Raw genomic sequence first — 24626 nt, 5'->3', positions numbered from 1 at the left:
TGTATCTTGTTCTTTCGGTCACGACCCACAGTTTGTGACCATAGGTGAGGGTAGGAACGTAGATCGACCGGTAAATCGAGAGCTTCGCCTTTCGGCTTAGCTCCTTTTTTACCACAACGGATCGATACAAAGTCCGCATCACTGCAGACGCTGCACCGATCCGCCTGTCACTCTCCCGTTCCATTCTTCTGTCACTCGTGAACTAGACCCCAATATACTTGAACTCCTCCACTTGGGGTATGAGCCCATCCCCGACCTGGAGAGGGCATGCCACCCTTTGTCGACTGAGGACCATGGTCTCAGATTTGGAGGTGCTGATTCTCATCCCAGCCGCTTCACACTCAGCTGCGAACTGCTCCAGTGAGAGTTGGAGGTCACTGCTTCATGAAACCAACAGAACCACATCATCTGCAAAAAGCAGAGATGCAATACTGAGACCAGACCCTCTCTGCGCCTCGGCTGCGCCAACAAATTCTTCCATAAAAGTTATGAACAGAATCGGTGACAAAGGGCGGAGTCCAACCCTCACCGGAAACGAGTCCGACTTACTGATTTCCTCGAAGCCATCCGGAAGTCTTTCTCCATGGCCTCACCGAACTCCTCCCATGCCCGAGTTTTTGCTTCAGTGACCACCAAAGCTGCATTCCGCTTGGCCAGCCGGTACCCATCAGCTGCCTCAGGAGTCCCACAAGCCAAAAAGGCCCAATAGGACTCCTTCTTCAGCTTGACGGCATTCCTCACCATTGGTTCGGGGATTGCCGCCACGACAGGCACCGACCACCTTAAGGGCACAGCTCCGGTCGGCTGCCTCAGCAATGGAGGCACGGAACATGGTCCACTAGGACTCCATGTCCCCCGCCTCCCCCGGAACATGAGCAAAGTTCTGTTGGAGGTACGAGTTGAAACTCCTTCTGACAGGGGATTCCGCCAGACGTTCCCAGCAGACCCTCACAATACGTTTGGGCCTGCCACGTCGGAACGGCATCTTCCCCACCATCGGAGCCAATTCACCACCAGGTGGTGATCAGTTGACAGCTCCGCCCCTCTCTTCACCCAAGTGTCCAAGACATGCGGCCGCAAGTCTGATGACACGACCACAAAGTCGACCTAGGGGGTCCAGGTGCCAAGTGCACGTGTGGACACCCTTATGCTTGATCATGGTGTTCGTTATGGACAATCCGTGATGAGCACAGAAGTCCAATAACAGAACACCGCTCTGGTTCTCATCGGGGGGGCCGTTCCTCCCAATCATGCCCTTCCAGGTCTCACTGTCATTGCCCATGCGAGCATTGAAGTCCCCCAGCAGAACGATGGAGTCCCCAGCGGGAGCGCTCTCCAGCACCCCCTCCAAGGACTCCAAAAAGGACTGAACTCCTGTTTGGTGCATAGGCACAAACAACACTCAGGACTCGTCCCCCCACCCGAAGGCGGAGGGAGGATACCCTCTCGTCCACCGGGGTGAACCCCAACATACAGGGGCCGAGCCGGGGAGCAATAAGTATACCCACACCTGCTCGGCGCCTCTCACCGCGGGCAACTCCAGAATGAAAGCGAGTCCAACCCCTCTCGAGAGGACTGGTTCCAGAGCCCAAGCTGTGCGTGGAGGCGAGTCCGACTATATCTAGTCGGAACTTCTCGACCTCACACACCAGCTCGGGCTCCTTCCCTGTCAGAGAGGTGACATTCTACGTCCCTAGAGCCAGCTTCTGTAGCCGGGGATCGGATCGCCATGGTCCCCACCTTCGGCCACCGCCCCATGGGCCCGGGCCTGGCTCCAGAGCGGAGCCCCGGTGAAGGGAAGGGAAGGGCAAGGGAAACCTGTGTTCATTTTTTGTCATCATCATAAGGGGTCTTTGAGTCGTGCTTTGTCTGGTCCCTCACCTAGGACCTGTTTGCCATGTGTGACACTGCCAGGGGCATAAAGCCCCAGACAACTTAGCTCCTAGGATCATTGTGACACACAAACCCTTCCACCACGATAAGGTGACGGCTCAAGGAGGGGTACTGAAATAATGATAAATTAAAACATAAGGTCATATAAAATATTGAAAATTGAAACTACATATTTGAAAAAAAAACCCTGTACTAAATGATTAAATGTTACTGTATTATATTAAAACTAATGCAACTGTACTGTTATTTATAAATGTACTGTACTTGATTAAAAACATGAAGTCACTACAACATTATGCGATCAATTCTATCTATCTATCTATCTATCTATCTATCTATCTATCTATCTATCTATCTATCTATCTATCTATCTATCTATGAATGATGATTGTGTTTCAATAACGCTTTTCCTCATTGATTTAAAATGACTGCTTTTAACGTGTATGTGCTGTAGGATAAATGTGCCTTTCGGGCTAAAGCGCAGTGGACGTGTGTTTACTCCTGGACTCAAGACAGAGTTTCAACACTGCTGCGTTACAATCTGAAACGTATACGGTTCATTGCAGGCAGGATGGCCGGATAGTCTAAGCTCCCCTGCGCCGGTGTACCTAATGAGGTGTCCAAAGGTAAAGAAGGAATTTAAGTGTCGGAGTGAAACTCGTGTCATAGATATGCACTCCAGACTACACACAGTCAGAGTCAAATATTTCATTACTTTTTTAAATAGAGGTACCTCGCAATAAATTAGAATATAGTTGCAAAGTTTTTCTTCAGTCCTCAGTAGAGTGATTAAACGCTGAAGTGCTTTTCAAAGCGCAAATTCCAGCCTAATTTCTACATTAAAAATCAATATTTCTTGAATTAATTCACTATTTCGTTTGACGTTATATTTTAGTTTCTCAATATGGGGATTTTTTTAATTTGCTATGTGCTGCAATCATCTTGTCACTTGTGAACTTGTGAATGCCAGTGATGTGTGCAAGAATGTGATTGACATGCTCGCGTGAACGCATTTGAGTAGTGTTGATGAAAGCAAGATGCGTGCGAATGAGAGTATTTGAGTCGTGTAAATGAGAGCATTTGACTAGTGTAAATGAGCATTTGAGTAGTGTAAATGAAAGCATTTGACTATTGTAAATGAGAGCAATAGAGCATTTGAGTAGTGTAAATGAGAGCATTTGAGTAGTGTAAATGAGAGCATTTGAGTAGTGTTAATTAGAGCAAGACTCATGTGAATGAGAGTGTTTGAGTAGTCCTTATGAGAGCCTTTCAGTAGTTTGTGTGTGTGTGAAAGCATTTGAATAGTAAGTGTGAGAGCTAATCCTGAATAATGTCCCTAACGGCCCCTCATAACCTTCTGCTCGGCCGCAGGCCTCAGCGAGCGCTATCAACTCAGCTGCTTGCGCCGAGTAATGAGAATGGAGCGATGAGGAAGGCACAAAGCGGAGCCAACAAGCAGCAGACAAGTGAGAAGAGCATTGCTCCTGTAAGATAGAAGTCACACAGTGAGGAACGCACAAAGTTAGTGGAGAACAGCCTGTTTACAGATGGCCACCATGTGAAAGCACGCAGGAAGGCGCCATTCCACTAGATCAAGTTGACAAAGGGAAGTACTCCATCGGGCGAAGGAGGCTGCCATGACGCTTGTCCACAAACTGAACAAAGGGCTTGGATTAATCAGGAAGCCAAAGCGTGAGGAGGACAGCAGGGCAGATGTGCGCTTAACGCGCTGAAGTTTGCTCCGGCAGAGAAATGTGCACATAAAAAAAGAAACACAACTGCGCATAAACACACAGACAACACAACATAAAAAAAAAACACACACAGCTGCGCAAAATCCTGTCTGGAGAGGAAAAAAATATAAAAAACAATTGCAATATTAACTGAGTTTCTTCTAAAAAGAAAAATCAAAAAATATTCTCAGAATGCTATAATGAAATGCAGTTTGTAGCATTCAACATTCCGTTTAAGGATTAAATATCTGTTCATGTTGAAATTGTTAAAATTGTACTGTGTTTAACTTTGAATGCACACTGATAGTTATCCCAATCTAGTAACTCAATTCAATCAATTTATTATTTTGTGTGAACGTTGAGTAGTACTATCCTAAGACTTTGAGCAGCCTCCTTTTCGCTCTTTTTCCCCCAATGGAATCTGTCTTATCAGTAGGCTACTTCCCTTTAAGGTCTCGAGGCCTCATTCGCACTACTTCATAAAATAAATAAATAAATGAATAAAAATAAAAACTAAACTCTACAACTCTAATCTCTAAAATATTACTCACACTACTTAATCACCAATCACCAAACAACAAAAATTCCCACAATTTATATTCCCCTGCAACATCTCACGACGCATTACATGAGTAATGACATGGGCACACAGAGATATACAGTATCCACAGGGAACAACAGATCTTCCTGTAATCAGTCAAACAACACACTTTCACTAAACACTTGGCCAAGATTCCAGCATTCGTGTTTCAAACACTGCACACATACCTGTACATACACCACCACACCAATAATCAGCAGACCGCACAGTCACTCACACCAAGTCGTTTTCGTCCATAAATTGAAAACGTCTTTTCAATCAGATGTCTTATGTCTTCAGTCTCAAATACCTTTAAAGCTTTTCTCATCATTTGAATGTCTTCAAAGCACTTGGTGTTACATCTTTAATGTATAAATGGTGCTTCATAAATAAATTTGCTTTGATCCTTTGACAGCATTTGAAATAAACATTGTTTCAAATAAAACTGTTAACTCTGTGAGTGTACACAAATCATGGTTTTGAGCTCAGTGCTGCGAATTATACATTTTCACAAAACTGATATTCTGACCCCTCACAGTAAGTAGTTAACATTTCGCTTTTCACATTTGTGTTAATAATTTATTTATATCAATTGAATTAACCATTAACTACCACAATTAACCATCATCCAAAAAAAATAAACCTTGATGTATTTAAACTTTTCAGTCATCAATTAATGAATTTTAATTCTTTTTCCCAGACCAAATGTCCACGAGTGAATAGTTTCTCGACACCTTGAAAAATGACAAGTAACCGTCCTAAATTTCATGTGAGTTGTCGATTACAGTCCCTGAGGCCCCAGGCCAAGTTACACCATCCCTGGCCCACTGTAAATTTGTTCAAGCAGTTCCAAACTGCTACACCTAAGGTCCCAGACCAAACATCAATGCGGGGAAGAGATCCTCAGATGATTACAAGTAATGATTCTACATTTCAGGTAGCTCAATCTGCATTCGTCATGGTTGTCGTGATGGGAGGACATCTTTCTAATTCAAAGGGATCGATCAATTGTACTCCATAGTTGCATAGATTAATTTCAGAACTGTGTAAATGAATGTCTGGTGATGACTGTAAATGAAATAACTATCTTAAGCAGAGCAGTGTTATTAGTGCCAAGCGCGTCTTCATTGCAAAAAATAACAAAAAGAAACAGCAATGTTGAATGTATATCGCCAGTTAAGCGGCACTCTGTCTTTGGAGTCAGCCAGAGGGCGGACAAACTGGGTCCCCCACCATCAATCGCCACCATCAGTGCAAATGTCTTGCCCTTTTATTTATCTTCTTCGGATAGTCTCTGTTCCAATGTCCAGCCAATGTCCCTTCTTTCCACAATGGAAGCATCTTCTGCACCCTCCGCATCTCCTCCCTTGTCCAGTCCCAACCTCCTCAAATCTGGTTCAGTGATGCTTTGCTGTCCATTAGTTGTCAAGAACAATCCTCAAGGCCAGGCGATGTGGGAGGGAGGCGGCTCCTCTTGAGGTAGGAGAGGAGGGGTTCGCAGAAGTGCTGTGTGTGAAGGGCCGTGCTGTGGGTCACAGAAGAGGGTTGTGTTGTTGGTCTTCTTCCAGATTGGACTTTTCTAGATTTCTGTCAAAGGGTGATTGATTTGTGGAGGCCACTGTGGAACCCAGCTCGCGACTGCATCCTGACATCCTACCCGAGGCCAACTCGGACAGATTAGACCACAGGCGATACACAGTTATCAGTAACTTGCCCTACACATAGTTTTTGTCTTCTGTCCCTGTTTGCATCTAAATCTAACAGTCAACCACATTTCCAGACATTTGACATATTTCTCTAAAACTTCAAAATCCTTGACTTCATTTATTTTTTGTTCTTTCTCGAACAACTTTCTTTTTCCCTCCAACATTTCCTTCAGTTGGTGTAACTGCTGAACACTTAAACTTGCCATCACCGGGCAATTTATTTGGTTCTCCACTTGTTAACACACTCCACAGATCCCCCCCCCCCATATTTTTCCCTTGTATTGGTCATGACAGGTCGTGTATACACCGGTAATTTGTTTTCTTTGCTCATCCCATTTTCAGTATTTGTTACAAGCACTTCTCTTTTTTTACAATATTCGAACGTCTTCGAAATTGTTGGGAGCACTAATCCCTGATTGTCGGACTCTAACCAGGGGACCTAAACCCCTAACCGTCAGACTCGAACCTGGGGACCTGAGCCCCTAACCTCCGAACTCCAACTGGGGGACTTTAATCCGGGACTTTAAGATGGACTTCAACCTGGATTTAAACCTGGATTTTAACCCGGCCTCTAAGGACTCCAACCTTAGCAATGAAATGTGGGGATAGCAATTTCCAATACCACTTAATACAAAGACAAGATTGTTTCAAACACAGTACATTACTTTCCACCGTGTGAAATCAGAAATGTTCAAATTATTTTACCGTAGTTCTTTATCTGGAGGACAATGCAGGTCTGTGTGGATCTCGAAGCGACAGTCAGTTGTCCAAGGGCCAGCTAGTCCCTCTGTCCAAATGTCTCAGGTAAGGGCAAGACAGTTACTTGTCTTGGATGATCTGTCTCCGTCTGGTTCCTGGTTTGACAGTCAATCCTGAGATCCCACTTCTAACACCAAGTTTGTTTTGGATATGAAATCAAGAAACAATCTTGTCTTTTGTCGTTTTAATAATATCTTTGCAAAGAGAGAAATAGTCAAGAGAGTTTACAGGTGCCGGCTTCTCTGCCCGTCTCTGAAGAAGACTGAAGAGCAACAGTTAAGCCAAAATGGGAGGGAGATTAGGGAAGAAGAAAGACCTATTCATAGATATCTTGTCCTTGAGAGAAAAGGGAGGTTGGTACAACCGCCGAGACAGAATGACAGAAGGTAAGAAAAAAAAGAAGTCTCACAAGAACAAATAACCTTTGAACTATGGAATAATACAATAAGAGTAATATACTATATTTTGTCATCTTGCCATAACAAATGCATGGTGGCCGACTGGTTAGAGCGTCTGCTTCACAGTTCTGAGGAGCGGGGTTCAATCCCCGGTCCCGCCTGTGTGGAGTTGGCATGTTCTCCCCGTACCTGCGTGGGTTTTCTCTGGGCACTCCGGTTTTCTCCCACATCCCAAAAACATGCATTAATTGTAGACTCTAAATTGCCCATAGGTGTGACTGTGAGTGGGAATGGTTGTTTGTTTGTATGTGCCTTGCGATTGGCTGGCAACCAGTTCAGGGTGTACCCCGCATCCTGCCCGATGACAGCTGGGATAGGCTCCAGCACGCCCGCGACCCTAGTGAGGAGAAGCGGCTCAGAAAATGGATGGATGGATGGATAATGAATTTAGCACAGTTAATATTCTATTTTTGCTAATATGTATTCATATGGAGACTGATGTCAGATGGTAGACTGCAAATGCAGATTAGTTTGTTCGCACTAATATGATTACATTTCACATGATCCTCAGGCACGGAAGTAGGACGTAAGTTGATATATACATACATATATACAGTATATACATCATCTGGCTATTAGACGTGAAGTGAACATGACAATGTTCTGCAGAACTTGGAATTAAAAGACACATATTGAAAAGCTGGACATCCCGTCTTTTCCCTTTATTGTGTGTAATTACTCAATTTCTTGGTGCAGAAACCCAGGACATAATGATGAGGGGGTGGAATTCAAATGGAGACTCAGCCAAACCTGCAACGAGGATGTTGAAGAAGGATTGTCGTTAAGGATGCGGAAATATTTAAATTAAAGTAGAGTATCTGTACAATCAGTGGTCCTACCCCAGGACTTATTCAACGCGTTGATTCATAAATGGGTGAAACAGAAAGGGATGTTGATCATTTAAGCACGTTGCTGGAGATCTTATCCATCAAGGAGGAAAATTTGTTAAAACTAATTCATGAAACGGACCTCAAAACGTCACTGAACGTCATGGAAACAGAAATTGAAACATCAGAGGACTATACTGTAAGGAACAGATCAATGCAGGCATTCTACTGCCTGCATTTAAGCCTGCCAGATCCAAGACTCCACTGTCAGAGTATTAACGTTCTCCCGTGGTACACCAGCTCTCTGACCAACACGTAAACTACGCCAGTCCTCGCAACACTTCTGACCTCTGTGTTTTCCCTTGTCCTCAGTGCTCTTTCTGTGTTCCCCGCTGTGTTGACCTCTTCCACCACGCCGCCAAGCCATCCACCTGCTCACGCCACCGCCTGCAGCACGTTCCCTGTCTCAACAACCGCCAGCATGCCTCAAAGATCCATCTCCATATCCTCTTTAATAAACCTTTCACCACAAACCTCTCAGCCTCCGCTTGCTTCTGGGTCCAGTGAAAATCGAATCGTGACAGAATTCTCTTGCCACCCATGGACCCAGCAACCCCGGAGGCGTTAAAACATGCACTCACCGTCCAAGGCGCCCACATAGGGCGAAAGGACAAAGCTCTTCAAGAGATCATGGAATCCTTACAATTCCTCACACAAAAAATCTCCCTCCTTTCTTCAAAAATGTAGTCTGACTACACTTCCATAACTAAAACCTTCCGAGCCCGCAGCCTCCCCGTTCAGGGCAGGGAAGCCACTCACCGCCTCCTTACGCTCACTCAGAGCGCAAGTTCCATTCCTTCTATTCAGTTGAATTCCAAATACTTACGGGTGGGATGGGGGATTTTCATGAATGGTCTTTCAGAGCAGCTGAAGGATGAGATTGCTGCTTGGGACGAGCACTCCTTACTCAAGGATCTCATTTCACTATCGATTTGCCTTGACAACCGGTTACGGGAAAGAGCACGTGAGAGGGGGGTTAGAGTCCGTCAAATTATTTACACCATGGGCACTGCACCGTCAGTATCTCACTCGTCTTCTGCACCTCCGACTTGCTCTGCGTCACCCGTTTATCATCTGGACTGATTACAAGAACCTTGCCTACCTCCGCCTTAACCCCCGACAAGCTCGCTGGACCCTCTTCTTGAGCTGATTTCATTTCTACCTTCTCTCCTTCTGTCCTGGATCCCACAACAGCAAACCTGATGCGCTGTCTCGCATGTTCTCACCCCCCTCCAGCTCAGCAGAATACGAAACCATCCTCCCTTCCTCCTTCGTTGCGGCAGCTACTTGGAAAATCGAGATGATTGTCAAACATGCTCAAGAGGATCCCAAGACTGGACCTCCTAACCAGCTGTTCGTACCCGACTCGGCACATTCTGACATTCTCCAGTGGGCCGACAGTTCAAAACTCACCTGTGAGTGGAAAATTGAGCAGCCGTGGCCCAATGGTTAAGATCATCACCTGCCACCGTGGGGGACCTAGGTTCAAGACCCTGACTGGATCATCCGCCAACATCCCCTGGACTCACGGCTGTTGTGTCCTTGAGCAAGACACTAATACCCCGAAATGCTCCCCGGGTGCTTCAGCTGCCCCCTGCTCCAGTGTGTTCCATAAACACGTGTATGTGTATGTGTTCACTGTGATGGGTAAAATGCAGAGAACAAATTCCGTGTGCATGCATGTTCATGACAATAAAAGGTGATTCTTCTTCTTCTTCTTCTGTGACCCCGGTATCACCCGCACAATTCAATTTATACAACAACAGTTCTGGTGGCTGAGCCTGTTGAAAGACACCCGGGATTTCGTCCAACCCTGCTGCGTCTGTGCCCGAAGGAAGGCTTCACACCTGCCCCCAGCTGGTCTGCTGCACACCTTACCTATCCCGAGCCGCCCTTGGTCCCACAGCGCCTTGGACTTCGTTACCGGCCTCCCCCCCTCTGAAGTTAACAACCATTTTCACCATTATCGATAAATTTTCTAAGTACGTCCAATACATTCTCTTCCCCAAGCTACCCTCTGCCTTTGAAACTGCTAACCTCCTTGCCCAACATGTCTTCAAACTCCACAGAATCCCCATCGATATCGTCTCGGACCGAGGTCTTCAGTTCTCCTCCCTTGTCTGGAAGGAGTTCTGTAAAGCGGTGGGCGCAGAAGCCAGCTTGTCATCGGGATACCATCCACAGACCAACGGCCAGACGGAGTGGGGAATCGGCCCTTTGCTACATTGCCGCACGCAACCCCACCTCCTGGAGCTCATTCCTCCAATGGATTGAGAACGCTCACACTTCCCTCACCAGCTCCGCCACTGGTATGTCTCTGTTCATGGCCTGCTACGGTTTCTAACCTCCATTATTTAGGGAACAGGAGCAGGCGGTGGCGGTTCCCACGGTAAGGGATCACCTTAAGAGGGTCCAGGCCGTTTGGAAAGACGTCAGGGCGGCCTTAACCTGGTCCGCAGAGAGGAACAAACAGCTTGGGGACCTTAGTCGCTTTCCTACGCCTGAGTCCAAGCTGGGTCAGTTTGGCTTTCCTCCCTTGATCTCCCACTCCAGACGGAATCCCCCGAACTCACTCCACACTTTATTGGTCCATTCCCGATCACTAATTAAAACTCCCGCAATTCATCAAGATCCATCCAACATTCCATGTTTCTCTGCTCAAACCTGTCTCCACTTGCGCTCTTAGCCCTCCAGCTGTGCCCCCTCCGCCCCCCGTGTTATCGACGGCCATCCTGCTTTCATTGTGTCGCACATCCTTGATGTGAGGCCCAGGGGAAGGGGGTTCCAGTTTCTTGTGGACTGTGAAGGCTATGGTCCAAAGGAACTCTCCTGGATCTCCCGCAAACTGATTCTTGATGAGTCCCTGATTAGGGATTTTTACGCGGCTTACCCTGGGAAGCCAGGTAGGACGCCTGCAGGGGGGAGTACTGTCATGGTCTGTCCCTCCAGTTCTGTTGCCAGAGCTTGGGTGGCGGTTTGCGCCCCTCTCCTTCTCTCTCTTTTCAGAATCAGAATCATCTTTATTTGCCAAGTATGTCCAAAACACACAAGGAATTTGTCTCCGGTAGTTGGAGACGCTCTAGTACAACAGACAGTCAATTTACAGAACACTTTGGAGACATAAAGACATTGACAAAAAACAATTGTCCAAAAAGATGCAGAGTCCTCTAGCACTTAGAGCAGTTCGAATGACTAATATTGCAATAGTCCGGTGCAATGACCATTGTGCAAAGGGCGCTGAGACTTCAAGGAGTGTATGCGATTTAAAGTGATGAGAAGTGCGATAATCTGGGACAATGTTGGTTGTGCAAATGTTACAGATACCCCTCAATCAGTGTGCAAATGGAGCAGATGCTACTCTGGCATGAGTGGCCAGTATATGCAAATAGTGCAGCATGGCGAGACAACTACAGTGAGTGCACGAGTAATACATAATTGGCCCCACAGAAATGTGACAACGAACTCAAGTCAAAAAATTGCCATCTTATTGTAATGGAATTGTAGGTTAGGTGTTTAAGAAGTTGATTGCAAGAGGGAAGAAGCTGTTGGAATGTCTACTAGTTCTAGTTTGCATTGATCGGTAGCGCCTACCTGAGGGAAGGAGCTGGAAGAGCTGGTCCGAGAGACGAGGGTCCGAGAGCATTTTGCACGCCCTTGTCTTAGTTCTGGCAGCGTGCTAGTCCTCAATGGTGGGTAGGGGGGTACCGACAATCCTTTCAGCAGTTTTGATTGTCTGTTGTGTGTCCTTTTTTGTAGCAGCACCAAACCAGACTGTGATGGAAGAACAGAGGACTGATTCGATGACCGCTGTGTAGAACTGCCTCAGCAGCTCTGGTGGCAGGCCGTGCTTTCTCAAAAGCCGCAGGAAGTACATCCTCTGCTGGGCCTTTTTGAGGACGGAGTTGATGTTGGTCGCCCACTTCAGGTCCTGAGAGATTGTAATTCCCAGGAACTTGAAGGTCTCGACGGTTGACACAAGGCAGCTGGACAATGTGAGGGGCAGCTGTGGCGAAGGATGCCTCCTGAAGTCCACGATCATCTCTACAGTCTTGAGCGTGTTCAGCTCCAGGTTGTGTCGGCCGCACCACAGCTCCAGCCGCTCCGCTTCCTGTCGATATGCAGACTCGTCACCGTCCATGATGAGGCCGATGACAGTGGTGTCATCTGCAAACTTCAGGAGTTTGACAGTCGGGTTCGCTGAGGTGCAGTCGTTCGTGGAGAGAGAGAAGAGCAGCAGAGAGAGGACACAACCTTGGGGCGCCCCAGTGCTGATGCTGCGTGTGGATGAGGTGGCCTTCCCCAGCCTGACCTGCTGTGTCCTGCCCGTCAGAAAGCTGTAAATCCACTGGCAGATGGCAGGTGAGACGCTGAACTGGAGAAGCTTGGTTGAAAGGAGTTCAGGGATGATGGTGTTGAACGCTGAGCTGAAGTCCACGAACAGGATCCTCGCGTAGGTCCCTGCACTGTCGAGGTGTTCTAGGATGAAGTGCAGTCCCATGTTGACTGCATCATCCGCAGACCTGTTCGCTTGGTAGGCAAACTGCAGGGGGTCCAGCAGGGGACCTATGACACTCTTGGTCCAGCACGAGACGTTCAAAGGACTTCATGACCACAGATGTCAAAGCGACAGGCCTGTAGTCATTCAGACCCGAGATTGCAGGTTTCTTGGGGACTGGAATGATGGTGGAGCGTTTGAAACAGGATGGAACTTTGCACATTTCCAAAGATCTATTGAAGATCTGTGTGAAGACTGGAGCGAGCTGGTCCACGCAGACTTTGAGGCAGGATGGGGACACATGGTCCGGGCCTGCCGCTTTCTTAATCTTCTGTTGTTTGAAGATGCGTCTCACATCCTGTTCATGGATGGTTAACGCAGAAGTCAGAGGTGTGGTTGTGGTCGTGGGTGCGGCCAGATGGGTGTGTGGTGTGAAACTGTCCTTTTCAAATCTGCAGTAGAAGGTATTCAAGTCGTTGGCTAGTGTGCTATTGTTCTCAGCTTGGGCGGATCGTCGCTTGTAATTAGTCAGCGATTGGAATGCATGCCAGACTGATTTAGAGTCGTTTGCGCTAAACTGTTTTTCCAACTTTGCTGCATAGATCCTCTTTGCAATATTAATTTCTTTAGTAAACTGGTTTATAGCTCGATTATACAGGGCCCTGTCCCCGCTCTGATATGCGTTCTCCTTAGCTTGGCGAAGCTGCTTAAGTTGAGCAGTGAACCACGGCTTGTTGTTGTTGAATGTGCGAAATGATTTTGTTGGTACACAAACCTCTTCACAGAAACTGATATTGGATGTGACAGTGTCCGTATATTCATCCAGGCTGCCAGCTGAATTTTCAAAGACACTCCAGTCTGTGCAGTCTAAACAGCTTTGAAGTTCCATCTGGCTTCATTGGTCCACTTTTTGACTGTTTTCACTGTAGGCTTCGCACATTTAAGTTCTTGCCTGTACGTCGGTATTAAGTGAATTAAGCAGTGATCAGACGAGCCCAGGGCTGTACGAGGTATAGCATGGTATGCGTTTGTTACCGTAGTGTAGCAGTGGTCTAAAGTATTATTTTTCCTGGTAGGACAGTCAATGTGCTGCTTGTATTTCGGGAGTTTGTGGTTGAGTTTAGCTTTGTTAAAGTCCCCTAGAATAATGAGGGGTGAGTCCGGGTGTTTTTTTTCAATTTCGTTGACTTGTTCGGCGAGCATTAGCAATGCGGCGTTCGTGTTAGCTTGAGGCGTAATATAGACTCCAGCCAGTATAAACGATGCAAACTCACGTGGCGAGTAGAATGGTTTACAGTTTAAGAATAGCGACTCCAAATGCGGGCTGCAGTGTGTGCTGAGCACCGTGACGTCCGTACACCATTTTTCGTTGATATGGAGACATTTCCCGCCGCCCTTTGTTTTCCCCGATGATTCCATGTCGCGGTCCGCTCGATGAATGTTGAAGCCGGGAAGCATGACAGCGCCATCATGTACAGCGTCGCAAAGCCAGGTCTCCTTGAAGCACATGGCCGCGGAACGTCCGAAGTCTTTACTGGTCTTTAACAGAAGATGAAGCTCGTCCATTTTGTTGGGTAGGGAGCGTACATTCGCGAGGTGGATCGACGGGAACACCAATCTGTGTCCTCTCTTGCGGAGTTTCACCTGAATGCCGACTCGCTTCCCTCTGTGGCGCCGCTTCCGTCTCCATGCGCCGAAAACCGCGGACGCCGCTCCGGTGAGTAACTCGGGGAAAAAACTGAGCGGATATTCGAAAGTTGGTGACAGAAAGTCCGGAGTAGCCTCCTTGATGGTTAGCAGGTCTCCCCTTGTGTAAGTGAGTCGTGTAAGGTCTCCAAAGACGGACGAAAAACACAAAAACAAAGACAATACTAGAGAGCGCGTTACCGAGGCGACCACACTGGTAGGCGCCATCTTGGGTAATCAGTGATTACTGGGATTACTGGGTAATCACACATCAGACACATCACATCGGAGCATCCCCGACTGCAGAGCATCCTGCAAGCGCTCCAAGCTACCCTGTTTGGAGGTCTGAGCTCACCCCGAGGGAACGGAAGCGGGCACAATGCGCCCGTTCCGAACGTCTTGCGAGCCGAGACACTCGGGATCCTGCCGGGTAATCCCAGTAATCAGCACCACTTCGGCCGCGCACCGGTTGCCAATCGGCACTCAACTCTGCCTACCAGATCCAAGACTCCACTGCCAGAGTATTAACGTTCTCCCATGGTACACCGGCTTTCTGACTAACACGTAAGATACACCAGTCCTCGCAACACTTCTGACTTCCGTGTTATTCCTTGCCCTCAGTGCTCCTTCCATGTTCCCCGCCCTGTTGACCTCTTGTCTCGACAACCCGCCAGTATGCCTCAAGGATTCATCTTCATATCCTCTTCAATAAACCTTTCGCTACAAACCTCTGTGGCACACACGCCATGAAAAGATGATACCCAGCACCCCAGTCTCCGGTGAGACTCGCTCTTCCCACCGAGATAGACGATCACGGAGTGGCGCGATGTCACATCACATACAAACGCTAATTGAATCAACAGCCATGATCAACAGAAGCAAGACACAAACATTTGCTTTGGCATCCCGACGCTAATTGAATTACCAGGACCCGGAGCTTCGTAGCGGAGATCAAAGATACCGAGTTTGCACGAGGAGGCTAAATTAAATCCCTTCCACCCCCAGCCAGCCCGGAGAATTTCACCAACCAAGGTGTCTCCAACCTGCGGGGTACCGCGCCACTTGGTCGGTCAAGTTGGGAACTTGGACAGAGCAACAGTGACCTCCACAGGCAACGCCACTCGTGACTGTATTGCTGCAAACTCGAATGTCTGATGTCGAATCTGTTGTCAACTGAACCAGATAAAATGTTTCAATCCACACCACACAAATGCCACATTGAAAAGTGTTCTCAACAATCACATAACGTTTGAAACATTCATTTCATGTATTAAAGAGGATCAGCGTGGGACAATGCAAAGCGGGAAAATTGTCTTATCTTGAATCCAATCATTAATATTTTATTCCACTGGTCTTAAACCACGAAATAATACCAAAATGGGAAATTAACACTCCTCGGCGGTCCAGCTCCCCTTTTGGTCCCGAAGGTGGAGGGAAAGGAAGGCAGGAGGGGACAAACCACCCCCTTCTGGCTCACTTCGGCCATAAAAAGGCTGGAGCTATGCTTTCTGGGCAGCTCTCGTCTCACCCGACCAACTTGCCGATGACTGACCCAGGCAGGACGCCCACCTCACTACGAGGTGACGAGGACACATCGGAGCATCCCCGACTGCAGAGCATCCTGCAAGCGCTCCAAGCTACCCTATTTGGAGGTCTGAGCTCACCCCGAGGGAACGGAAGCGGGCACAATGCGCCCGTTCCGAACGTCTTGCGAGCCGAGACACTCGGGCTCCTGCCGTCCGGCCTGGGAACCTTTTGGGCTCCTTTTTTCCTTTCTCTTCTTCCTTTCCGCCAAATCCACCTGTTCCAGGTGCAGACCGGGCCGGCCGAACACTCGGAAGCTTGACCTGCCTGCCTCAAACGTGTTCAAGACATGTAAATCCAAGTCCAGTCTACTAAAAGTACAGATTAGTGCATATTTGGGTTTAATTTAACAAGAACATGAATCCCCAGCTATATGCCTTCACTACACGCTCATTCTACCATTGTCACATCACAAGTCAGTTTCCTTTGCCAATGTTTGTCTGTACTTTGTTTGTTTTGTGTTTTTCTGTTTTCTTTCCCTATAGATTCCCCATGTGAATTAAATTTTCCATAAAATTCACTACCTGCATTGTTGTGTGTGTTTGGGTTCGAGAAAAAAAAACCTGGATGTCTAGAACTCTTATCAAAGTTTCCTAAAGTGTAGCAACCTTCGGATTACGAGACTGATAAAAAGGTTTCTCGTTGTTTTTCCTAAAATTTATCCACATAAAAAAGCGACGCTTCCAGCTCATTCTTTTCTCCTAAATTAATTTAAAAAATTATTTAACCCATATACGCTACACCTCTCAGCCTCCGCTTGCTTCTGGGTCCAATGAAAATCGAATCGTGACACTACCATGGAAATCAGATAGAGTGCTACTTCCAGATAACTACAGAATTGCCAAAAACAACTGGAATATCTAAAGAAAAGGTTCAAGAGGGATGTGACACTGCATAAGAGCTGCGTGCGGCAACACAGCGGCGGGCTGATTCTAGGGCCTGATTCGCCCGCTCAGTCTGGCCGTTGGTCTGTGGATCAGAATCATCTTTATTTGCCAAGTATGTCCAAAAAACACACAAGGAATTTGTCTACGGTAGTTGGAGCTGATCTAGTACGAAAACAGATAGTCAATTGACAGAGAACACTTTTGAGACATAAAGACATTGACAAAAAACAGTCACTGAACAATAAAGGGTTGCTAGTTATCTGGTAATGCCGGATAACCCGAAGACAAGCTGACTGCTGCCCCCACCGCTCTACAGAATTCCTTCCAGTCAAGGGAGGAGAACTAGGGTTCTCGGTCATAGACGATATCGATGGGGATTCCGTGGAGTTTAAAGACATGTTGGACAAGGAGGTTAGCAGTTTCAAAGGCAGAAGGAAGTTTGGGGAGGGGTACATAATGGACATATTTGGAAAAGTGATCGATAATAGGGAGAATGATCGAGTTATCTTCAGTGGGGGGTAGTGATGTGGGACCAAGGGCGGCTTGGGATAGGCAAGGGATGTAGCAGACCAGCTGGGGGCAGGTGTGAAGACTTCCCTCGGGAGCAGAGGGCGCAGGCTTGGACGAACTCCCAGGTGTCTTTAACGAGGCTGAGCCACCAGAAGCGTTGCTGGGTGAACTGAATGGTGCGGGTGATGCCGGGATGACAGTTGAGTTTGGAGTTGTGCGCCCACTGAGGGACGTCAGAGAATGCGGAATCGAGTATGAACAGTGGCTCAGTCTTGGGATCGCGTGAGTCTTTTGTCCCTCCTTAACCACCTGTTCGATCTTCCAAGTGGCCACTCCAACAAAACATTGTCCCAGATTATCGCACTACTCACTTGAAATCTCGACACGCTTTGCACAATGGTTATTTCACCGGACTATTGCAATATTAGTCTTTCGAACTGCTCTAAGTGCTAGAGGACTCTGCATCTTTTTGCACAATTATCAAAAAATAATAATAATAATAATGTACCGGCATTACCAGATAACTAGCAACCCTTTATTGCTCAGTGACTGTCTTTATGTCTCAAAAGTGTTCTCTGTCAATTGACTGTCTGTTGTCGTACTACAGCGGCTACAACTACCGGAGTCAAATTCCTTGTGTGTTTTTTGGACACACTTGGCAAATAAAGATGATTTTGATTCTGATTCTGATAACTGTACGGTTGAAGATTGAAACCCTGGGAGCAATTAAGAAGGAACTGGTACATGCACTTAGATCCCTGAAATAGAGCTCGGGCTGAGGAACATGAGTTTCTTTGTACGGGAGGAGGGGTGGCTCGGAGGCTGCGGGCTCGGCAGGAGTATTTACTGGTGCGTGGTCTGATAGCATTTTCAAAGAAAGGAGGGAGACTTGTTGCGTGAGGGAGTGTTAAGATTCCATGATTTCTTGAAGCACTTTTTCCTGTCGCCCTATGTGGCGAGTGCATGTTTTAGCGCCTCCGGGATTGCTGGGTCCATAGTATTCTGTCACGATCGGATAGAGACTGGACCCAAAAGCCGGCGGAGGCTGAGAGGTTGTGATGAACAGTTTATTGAAATGGAAATGGGGATGGTCCTTGAGATGCACTGGCAGGTTGTTGAGGCAGAGAATGCGTGGTAGGCAGTGACAAGGACGGGCGGCTGGCTTGACAACGAGGTGGGAGAGATCCACTTGAGGAGGGACACAGAGGATACACTGACGACAAGGAAGAACACAAAGGTCAGAACGATGACAAAGAATTGAGTAGGCTTACTTGGAGACTGGGGAGCCGTGTTACCGCTGGAGAAGCTGCAATACTAATATGAGAGTTTCCGGGATCTGGCAGGCTTATATGCAGGTGATGATGAGGGCTGATTGATGACAGGTGTGCGGCCGAGAGGGTGAGAGGATCCACCCAGGCTCCAGCAAAGGTACTGCAGGGCACAGCTCATGACACAACAGAACATTGCGGAAGACGTACCACAAGAAAGCACAGGTGTATGCAATGTGAAGTACTACATGTCTCATCACACAGTACTCCGAGAAAACAAAGCAACCATGAAATAAAGGTGATCTTTGATGCATCATCCCATGAAGAGGATTGTCGTTGCCTCAACAATTGTTTTCATAAGGGCCCAAGCCTATTATCTATTTTGAAAGTAAACACATAGCCTCTAGCAATTTAATGGCAAGAGGGATGAAGCTGTTGGAATGTCTGCTGGTTTTAGTTTGCATTGATCGACAGCGCCTACCTGAGGGAAGGGCCTGGAAGAGGTGTTGACCAGGATGTGAAAGGTCGAAGAGGATTTTGCATGCTCTTGTCTTAGTTCTGGCAGCGTGCAAGTCCTTGAGGGTGGGTAGGGGCGTACCGACGATTTTTCCGGCAGGCCTGATTGTCCGTTGCAGTCAGAGTTTGTCATTTTTTTTTGCGGCAGCACCAATCCAGACTGTGATGGACAAACACAGGACTGATTCCATGACTGCTGTGTAGAACTGCCTCAACAGCTCCTGTGGCAGGCCGTGCTTCCTTAGAAGCCGCATGAAGTACATCCTCTGCTGGGCCTTTTTTAGGATGCAGTTGATACTGGTCTCCCACTTCAGGTCCTGAGCGACTGTAATTCCCAGGAACTTGAAGGTTTTGACAGTTGACACTGCGCACTTGGACAGCGTGAGAGGCAGCGGTGGCAAAGGATGCCTCCTGCAGTCCATGATAATCTCTACAGTCTTGAGCGTGTTCAGCTCCAGGTTGTGTTGGCCGCACCAAAGCTCCAGCTGTTCCACTTCCTGTCGATACGCAGACTCGTCACCATCTTTGATGAGGCCGATTATGGTGGTGTCGCCTGCAAAATTCAGGAATTTAGCAGCTGGGTGCGTTGAGGTGCAGTCAAGAGAGAGAGAAGAGCAGCAGAGAGAGGATACATTCTTGGGGCGACGCGGTGCTGATGGTGTGTCTGGATGTGGTGATCCCCAGCCTCACCTGCTGTGTCGTGCCCATCAGGAAGCTGTACATCCATTGGTAGATGGCAGGTGAGAGGCCTCCAAGCTGGAGAAGCTTGGAGGCCTAGTCCATTTATCAAAGGAGAAGCACGGGAAACTTAGCTTCTCACACGGATGCTAAATGAATTATCAGCCAGTCCGAAGGAGCTCATCGAAGCTGAGACACGGACAGTGGTTTCTCACTCGGACGCTAAGTTAATTAACTTTCACCCCCAGCCAGCCTGAAGAGTCTCACCAACAGACTTCTTTTTTTGGGACTTGGTGACTTGATGACCAAGAAGGTGAGAAACCCGCTGGTCGGTGGTTCCACAGGGCCATTTGTTCCTTCTGTCTGGGACAATGGATGGAGCACGAGTGACACCCACAGGCGGTGGAAATCTACTGCAACTTCAGGGAAACTCATCACAATGTGCACCGAATTTGAATGATGTATGATATTTTAATAACTTTGCATGAACGTTCCCAGTCTTACCATCACAACAGCGCCACTAGTGATTGTATTTCTGCAAATTTGAATGTCTTGCGAACAGCGACACCCGGGCTCCGGGCGCACTACCTTGGAATTCCTTTCCTTGTTATTTTTCTTTTTTCCTTCCTCTTTTTTCCGCCAAATCCACCTGATCCCCATGCGGACCAGACCGGCCAAACATTCAGGAGATCGACCAGCCTGCCTAAATTGTGTTCCACGCACCTGAGTCAAACTTGTGGTCTACTAAAAGTACAGATTGGTGCATATCTGGGTTTAAATAACGAGAACAAGAACCACCAGCTCTATGCAATGTCATTGCACGCTCATTGCGCCTCCTTCTACCAATGTTTGTTCGGTTGATTGAAAACTCTAAATTGCCCATAGGTGTGAATGTGAGTACGAAAGGTTGTTTGTTTATATGTGCCCAGCGATTGGCTGGCGACCAGTTCAGGGTGTACCCCGCCTCTCACCAGAAGATTGCTGGAATAGGCTCCAGCACGCCCTCGACCCTCGTGAGGAGAAGCAGTACAGAAAATGGATGGATGGACATTTGAGATTGCTCATATGATTTGAAACAAGATTTGCAACAAGATATTCAATACATGTGAATATTTTCTCAAATGTAGTTGCAATTATGGGGACCCAAAAAAATGGTAAAAAATTAAATTTTCATTAATTATAGCTTATTAGGGCACAGATATACTGGTCTGGCCCGCTTGGGATCAAATTGGGGTGAATGTGCCCCGCGAACTAAAAGGAGTTTGACACCCCTGTTCTAGGATAATCTTCCATCCATCCATCCATTTTCTGAGCCGCTTCTCCTCACTAGGGTCGCGGGCGCGCTGGAGCCTATCCCAGCTATCATCAGGCAGGAGGCGGGGTACACCCTGAACTGGTTGCCAGCCAGTCACAGGGCACAAACAAACAAACAACCATTCACACTCACAGTCACACCTACGGGCAATTTAGAGTCTCCATTTAATGCATGTTTTTGGGATGTGGGAGGAAACCGGAGTGCCCGGAGAAAACCCACGCAGGCACGGGGAGAACATGCAAACTCCACACAGGCGGGGCCAGGGATTGAACCCTGGTCCTCAGAACTGTGAGGCTGACGCTCTAACCAGTCGGCCACCGTGCCTAGGATAATCTTATAAAACATAAAATAATCTGGTATTTGTTGTCCTTGGTTGTGAAGGGACAAATCGGGACAAAAAAAAGCCTGATTCTCTTTATGTGTGTGGCAGGCCTTCACGAAAAAAAAAATTTTTTTTTACTGAGATTCAGTCCAGAGGTTAAATTACAGGAAAAGGAGGGAAACCCAACACTAATACTTGCTTCTCAATGATCCCTTGCAGAGCTCAGATGAGGAGTTTAACTGGGTGGAGGACCTGATGAAGATCCACACAGCCCGCGTCAGAGATGTTGAAATCCTGACAGGTCTGGACTTGTATCGTAGAACCACGCGCAGTTATCCTGAAATCCTCTCACTGAAAACGTATATGCAAACCTATGAGAGTGAGATCTAAATTTTACATTATACTTTGCTGGATTTGAACATTTTGATCACACTGACTTGGATGTAGATATCCTATGGAACTGCACAGTGACTTTGATTCACATCTTTTTCATACCACTTAGCTACTAAATTTGTCATAAATTATAAAAGTCAGCTAGTAGGGAAGAAAATGGGTCTGTTTATATATATATATATATATATATATATATATATATATTTGTGTATATATATATATATATATATATATATATATATATATATATATATATATATATATATATATATATATATATATATATATATATATATATGTTGTACTGCCACGGAGAAGGAATAGGCCCTAATCTGCCACGCTGGCCCAATGCATGTTGGCAGCTTGTTCAGAAAACACTTGAAGCTGGACATGGAATAAAAAACGTAAAACGTGCATTAATTCGCTACAAGAAAATCATTTTTGGTTTGTGGATGGAACGATATGTCACAGCCGCCAAGAAATCGTACAACGAGTTAAAGAATTTGATACAAACCTATACAGTGACCCTCACCGAATGATTACTAGAAAACTACAAGCAGACCCAGTTCCATGTATCCCGAATGAAGAGGTTGAAAATGCTATTAGATCACTTAAGGCCGGAAAAGCTTGTGGTCTGGATGAAATTTCTGTTGAAATGGTTAAAGCAGAAGGGAACGAACTTAATAAGATCCTTGTAAAACTATTTCAACGCTGCTTGGACTTGCAAGAAGTATCGGCGACATGGAAAGACGCAGAAATCAGTCATCAGGTGATAAAATGGACCTAAGAAATTATCCCTCAATAAACCTGCTCTCAACGATTTATAAAGTATTTGCAAAGATATTGGACAAACGAATTGTAATCAAACTCAGTGAAGCACAGCCGATAGAACTAGTGGGTTTTTTGTAGCCGTTTTAATACACATATAGACAGTTCAACAAATAATCGAACGACACGAGTACGAAATGCCTCTGTGTGTAGACTTCATCGACTATGAAAAAGCGTTTGACTCAGTCACCACCACTTTGATATGCAGGCGCTAGTAAAGCAAGGGATAGAGCCGACCTATATAAACATTCTACAATCAATATACAACGATTCTTCAGGTTCAATACGAAGTGATGATGAAAGAGTGCGAATAAGTCTAGGAAAAGGAGTCAGGCAAGGTGACACACTGACTCCGAAGCTAGCTTGCATTGAAGAAATATTTAAAAAGCTCAATTGGGAAAAAGAAGGACTAAAAATTAACGGCGCTTATTTCAGCCATCTTCGTTTTGCAGACGACATAATTTTATTCTCCTAAGATGCTGAACAACTACAGCGTCGTATTCAGGAATTAGAGTTAGAAAGCCGTCGCTCAGGTCTGAAAATGAACAAAATGATATCAAAATGGAGGACTATGTCCTAGACGCCGTCGACAACTACATCTATTTAGGCCAACTTCTAACAATGGATGGAAATACAAGCACTGAAGTTGAACGGCGCATGAAGCTTGCCAGGCAGGCTTATGGAAGGCTTAGCGTTATATTCAAGAACAATCTTCCCATTTGCTTGAAAAGAAAAAATTTCGATCAATGTATTTTACCAGTCCTCACTTATGGGAGTGAAATTTGAACTATGAATGCCAAAGTTATACAAGACCCAAAGGAACATGGAATGCCAAATGTTGAAAATAAGCATTCGCGACAAGAAAAGATGCAGTTGGATAAGACAGCAGACGCGAGTTACCAACGTCATTCAAAAATTAAAAAGCCTTAAATGGAAATGGGCTGGCCACGTTGCTGGACCACAGAAACTATCAATTCGATACCACTGGACACAAAGCGACCACGGCGAAGACCTAAAAGTAGATGGATAGATGAAATCATTAAACACACCGGAATACAGTGGCAACAAATTGCAAAATGTCGTTGTCGTTGGAAACGTGAAGAAGAGGCCTTCATCCTGCAGTGGATAGGTAATGGCTGATGATGATGACGATATGTACATTTTTATTGTGTGTTATCCAATTGAAAGAAACCTGTGAACATCAGAACACCTATTTTAGTTTGAATTGTATATTATGAAATCAAGTTTGTATTACATTGATAGTTTTCCTGTAACATCACGCACTTCTGGACATGGCCTATGCTATGCTTGAAATATGGTGGCCGACGAGCAAATGCGTAGCAAAACGCCATATCACAAGAAAAGAACAAAAGAAAAACGATGCAAGATAAAAATGCTGCAATCACAAAAAACAACTCCAAAGGAAAAATGCTGCAAACACACAAAAAAACACGCACACAAATCCGAAAGGACTGGTCCGTCCTGAAGGTTGCGCCCTGTAGTGGCTTGGCATACTTCCATTGTGTCATGTGAACTTGCAGCATTTCTCTCTTGCAGTTGTTTTGGGACATGTATGTGTATGTGTTTTTTTGTTTGTTTGCAGCATTTTTCTTTTGCTGTTGTTTTTTGTGACAGCAGCTTTTTTATCTTGGGGCAATTTTCTTTTCCTGTTTTTTTGCTGTGATTGCAGTATTTTTATCTTGTAGCATTTTTGTTTTACTGTTGTTTGCTGTGATTGCAGCATTTTTAACATGCAGTGTTTTCCTTTTTCAGGTGTTTTATGTGCTTGTGTGTTTTTCGTTTTGTGTCATTCCTGCTTGGCAGCATATGGCTGTTTGCAGCGCGTTTGCCCCTTTCGGCGTCCCTATGGAGGTCTATGTATTGTTTTGTTCCGGAGTTTATTGAGTGTTTGAAAAGATAAATTTGATAGCCAACATTAAAGAATGGTGAATTACTGTGCTATGTTGGAATCAGGGCGAGAAGACAGAATATTTGCCAAGAAAAAGATGGAGATTGTGGCTTGAACGAATCCACAGACCTGTTTTTATTCCTGCCAGATACCCAGTCCATACAGTCCATTGTTTGTTCTAAATACTTCGTTGAAGGTAAGCTTTAACACTTAGCAATG

At 46.2% G+C, this 24626-nt stretch overlaps 1 protein-coding gene across 1 annotated transcript in view; it reads left to right on the top strand.

Moving 5' to 3' along the window:
- Window positions 1-21814, top strand: part of enpp2 (ectonucleotide pyrophosphatase/phosphodiesterase 2) — a 297302-nt gene extending 275488 nt beyond the window's left edge. The window contains exon 25 of the mRNA XM_061673612.1: window positions 21497-21814. Within this exon, the coding sequence (XP_061529596.1) occupies window positions 21497-21667 (171 nt within the window). The 3' untranslated portion in view covers window positions 21668-21814. The remainder of the gene's footprint in view (window positions 1-21496) is intronic.
- The last annotated feature ends 2812 nt before the right edge of the window (window positions 21815-24626 follow it).

The sequence above is a fragment of the Phycodurus eques genome, chromosome 4 (assembly GCF_024500275.1).
Source record: "Phycodurus eques isolate BA_2022a chromosome 4, UOR_Pequ_1.1, whole genome shotgun sequence".
NCBI lineage: Eukaryota > Metazoa > Chordata > Actinopteri > Syngnathiformes > Syngnathidae > Phycodurus > Phycodurus eques.
This window is presented reverse-complemented; position numbering and strand designations above follow the sequence as displayed.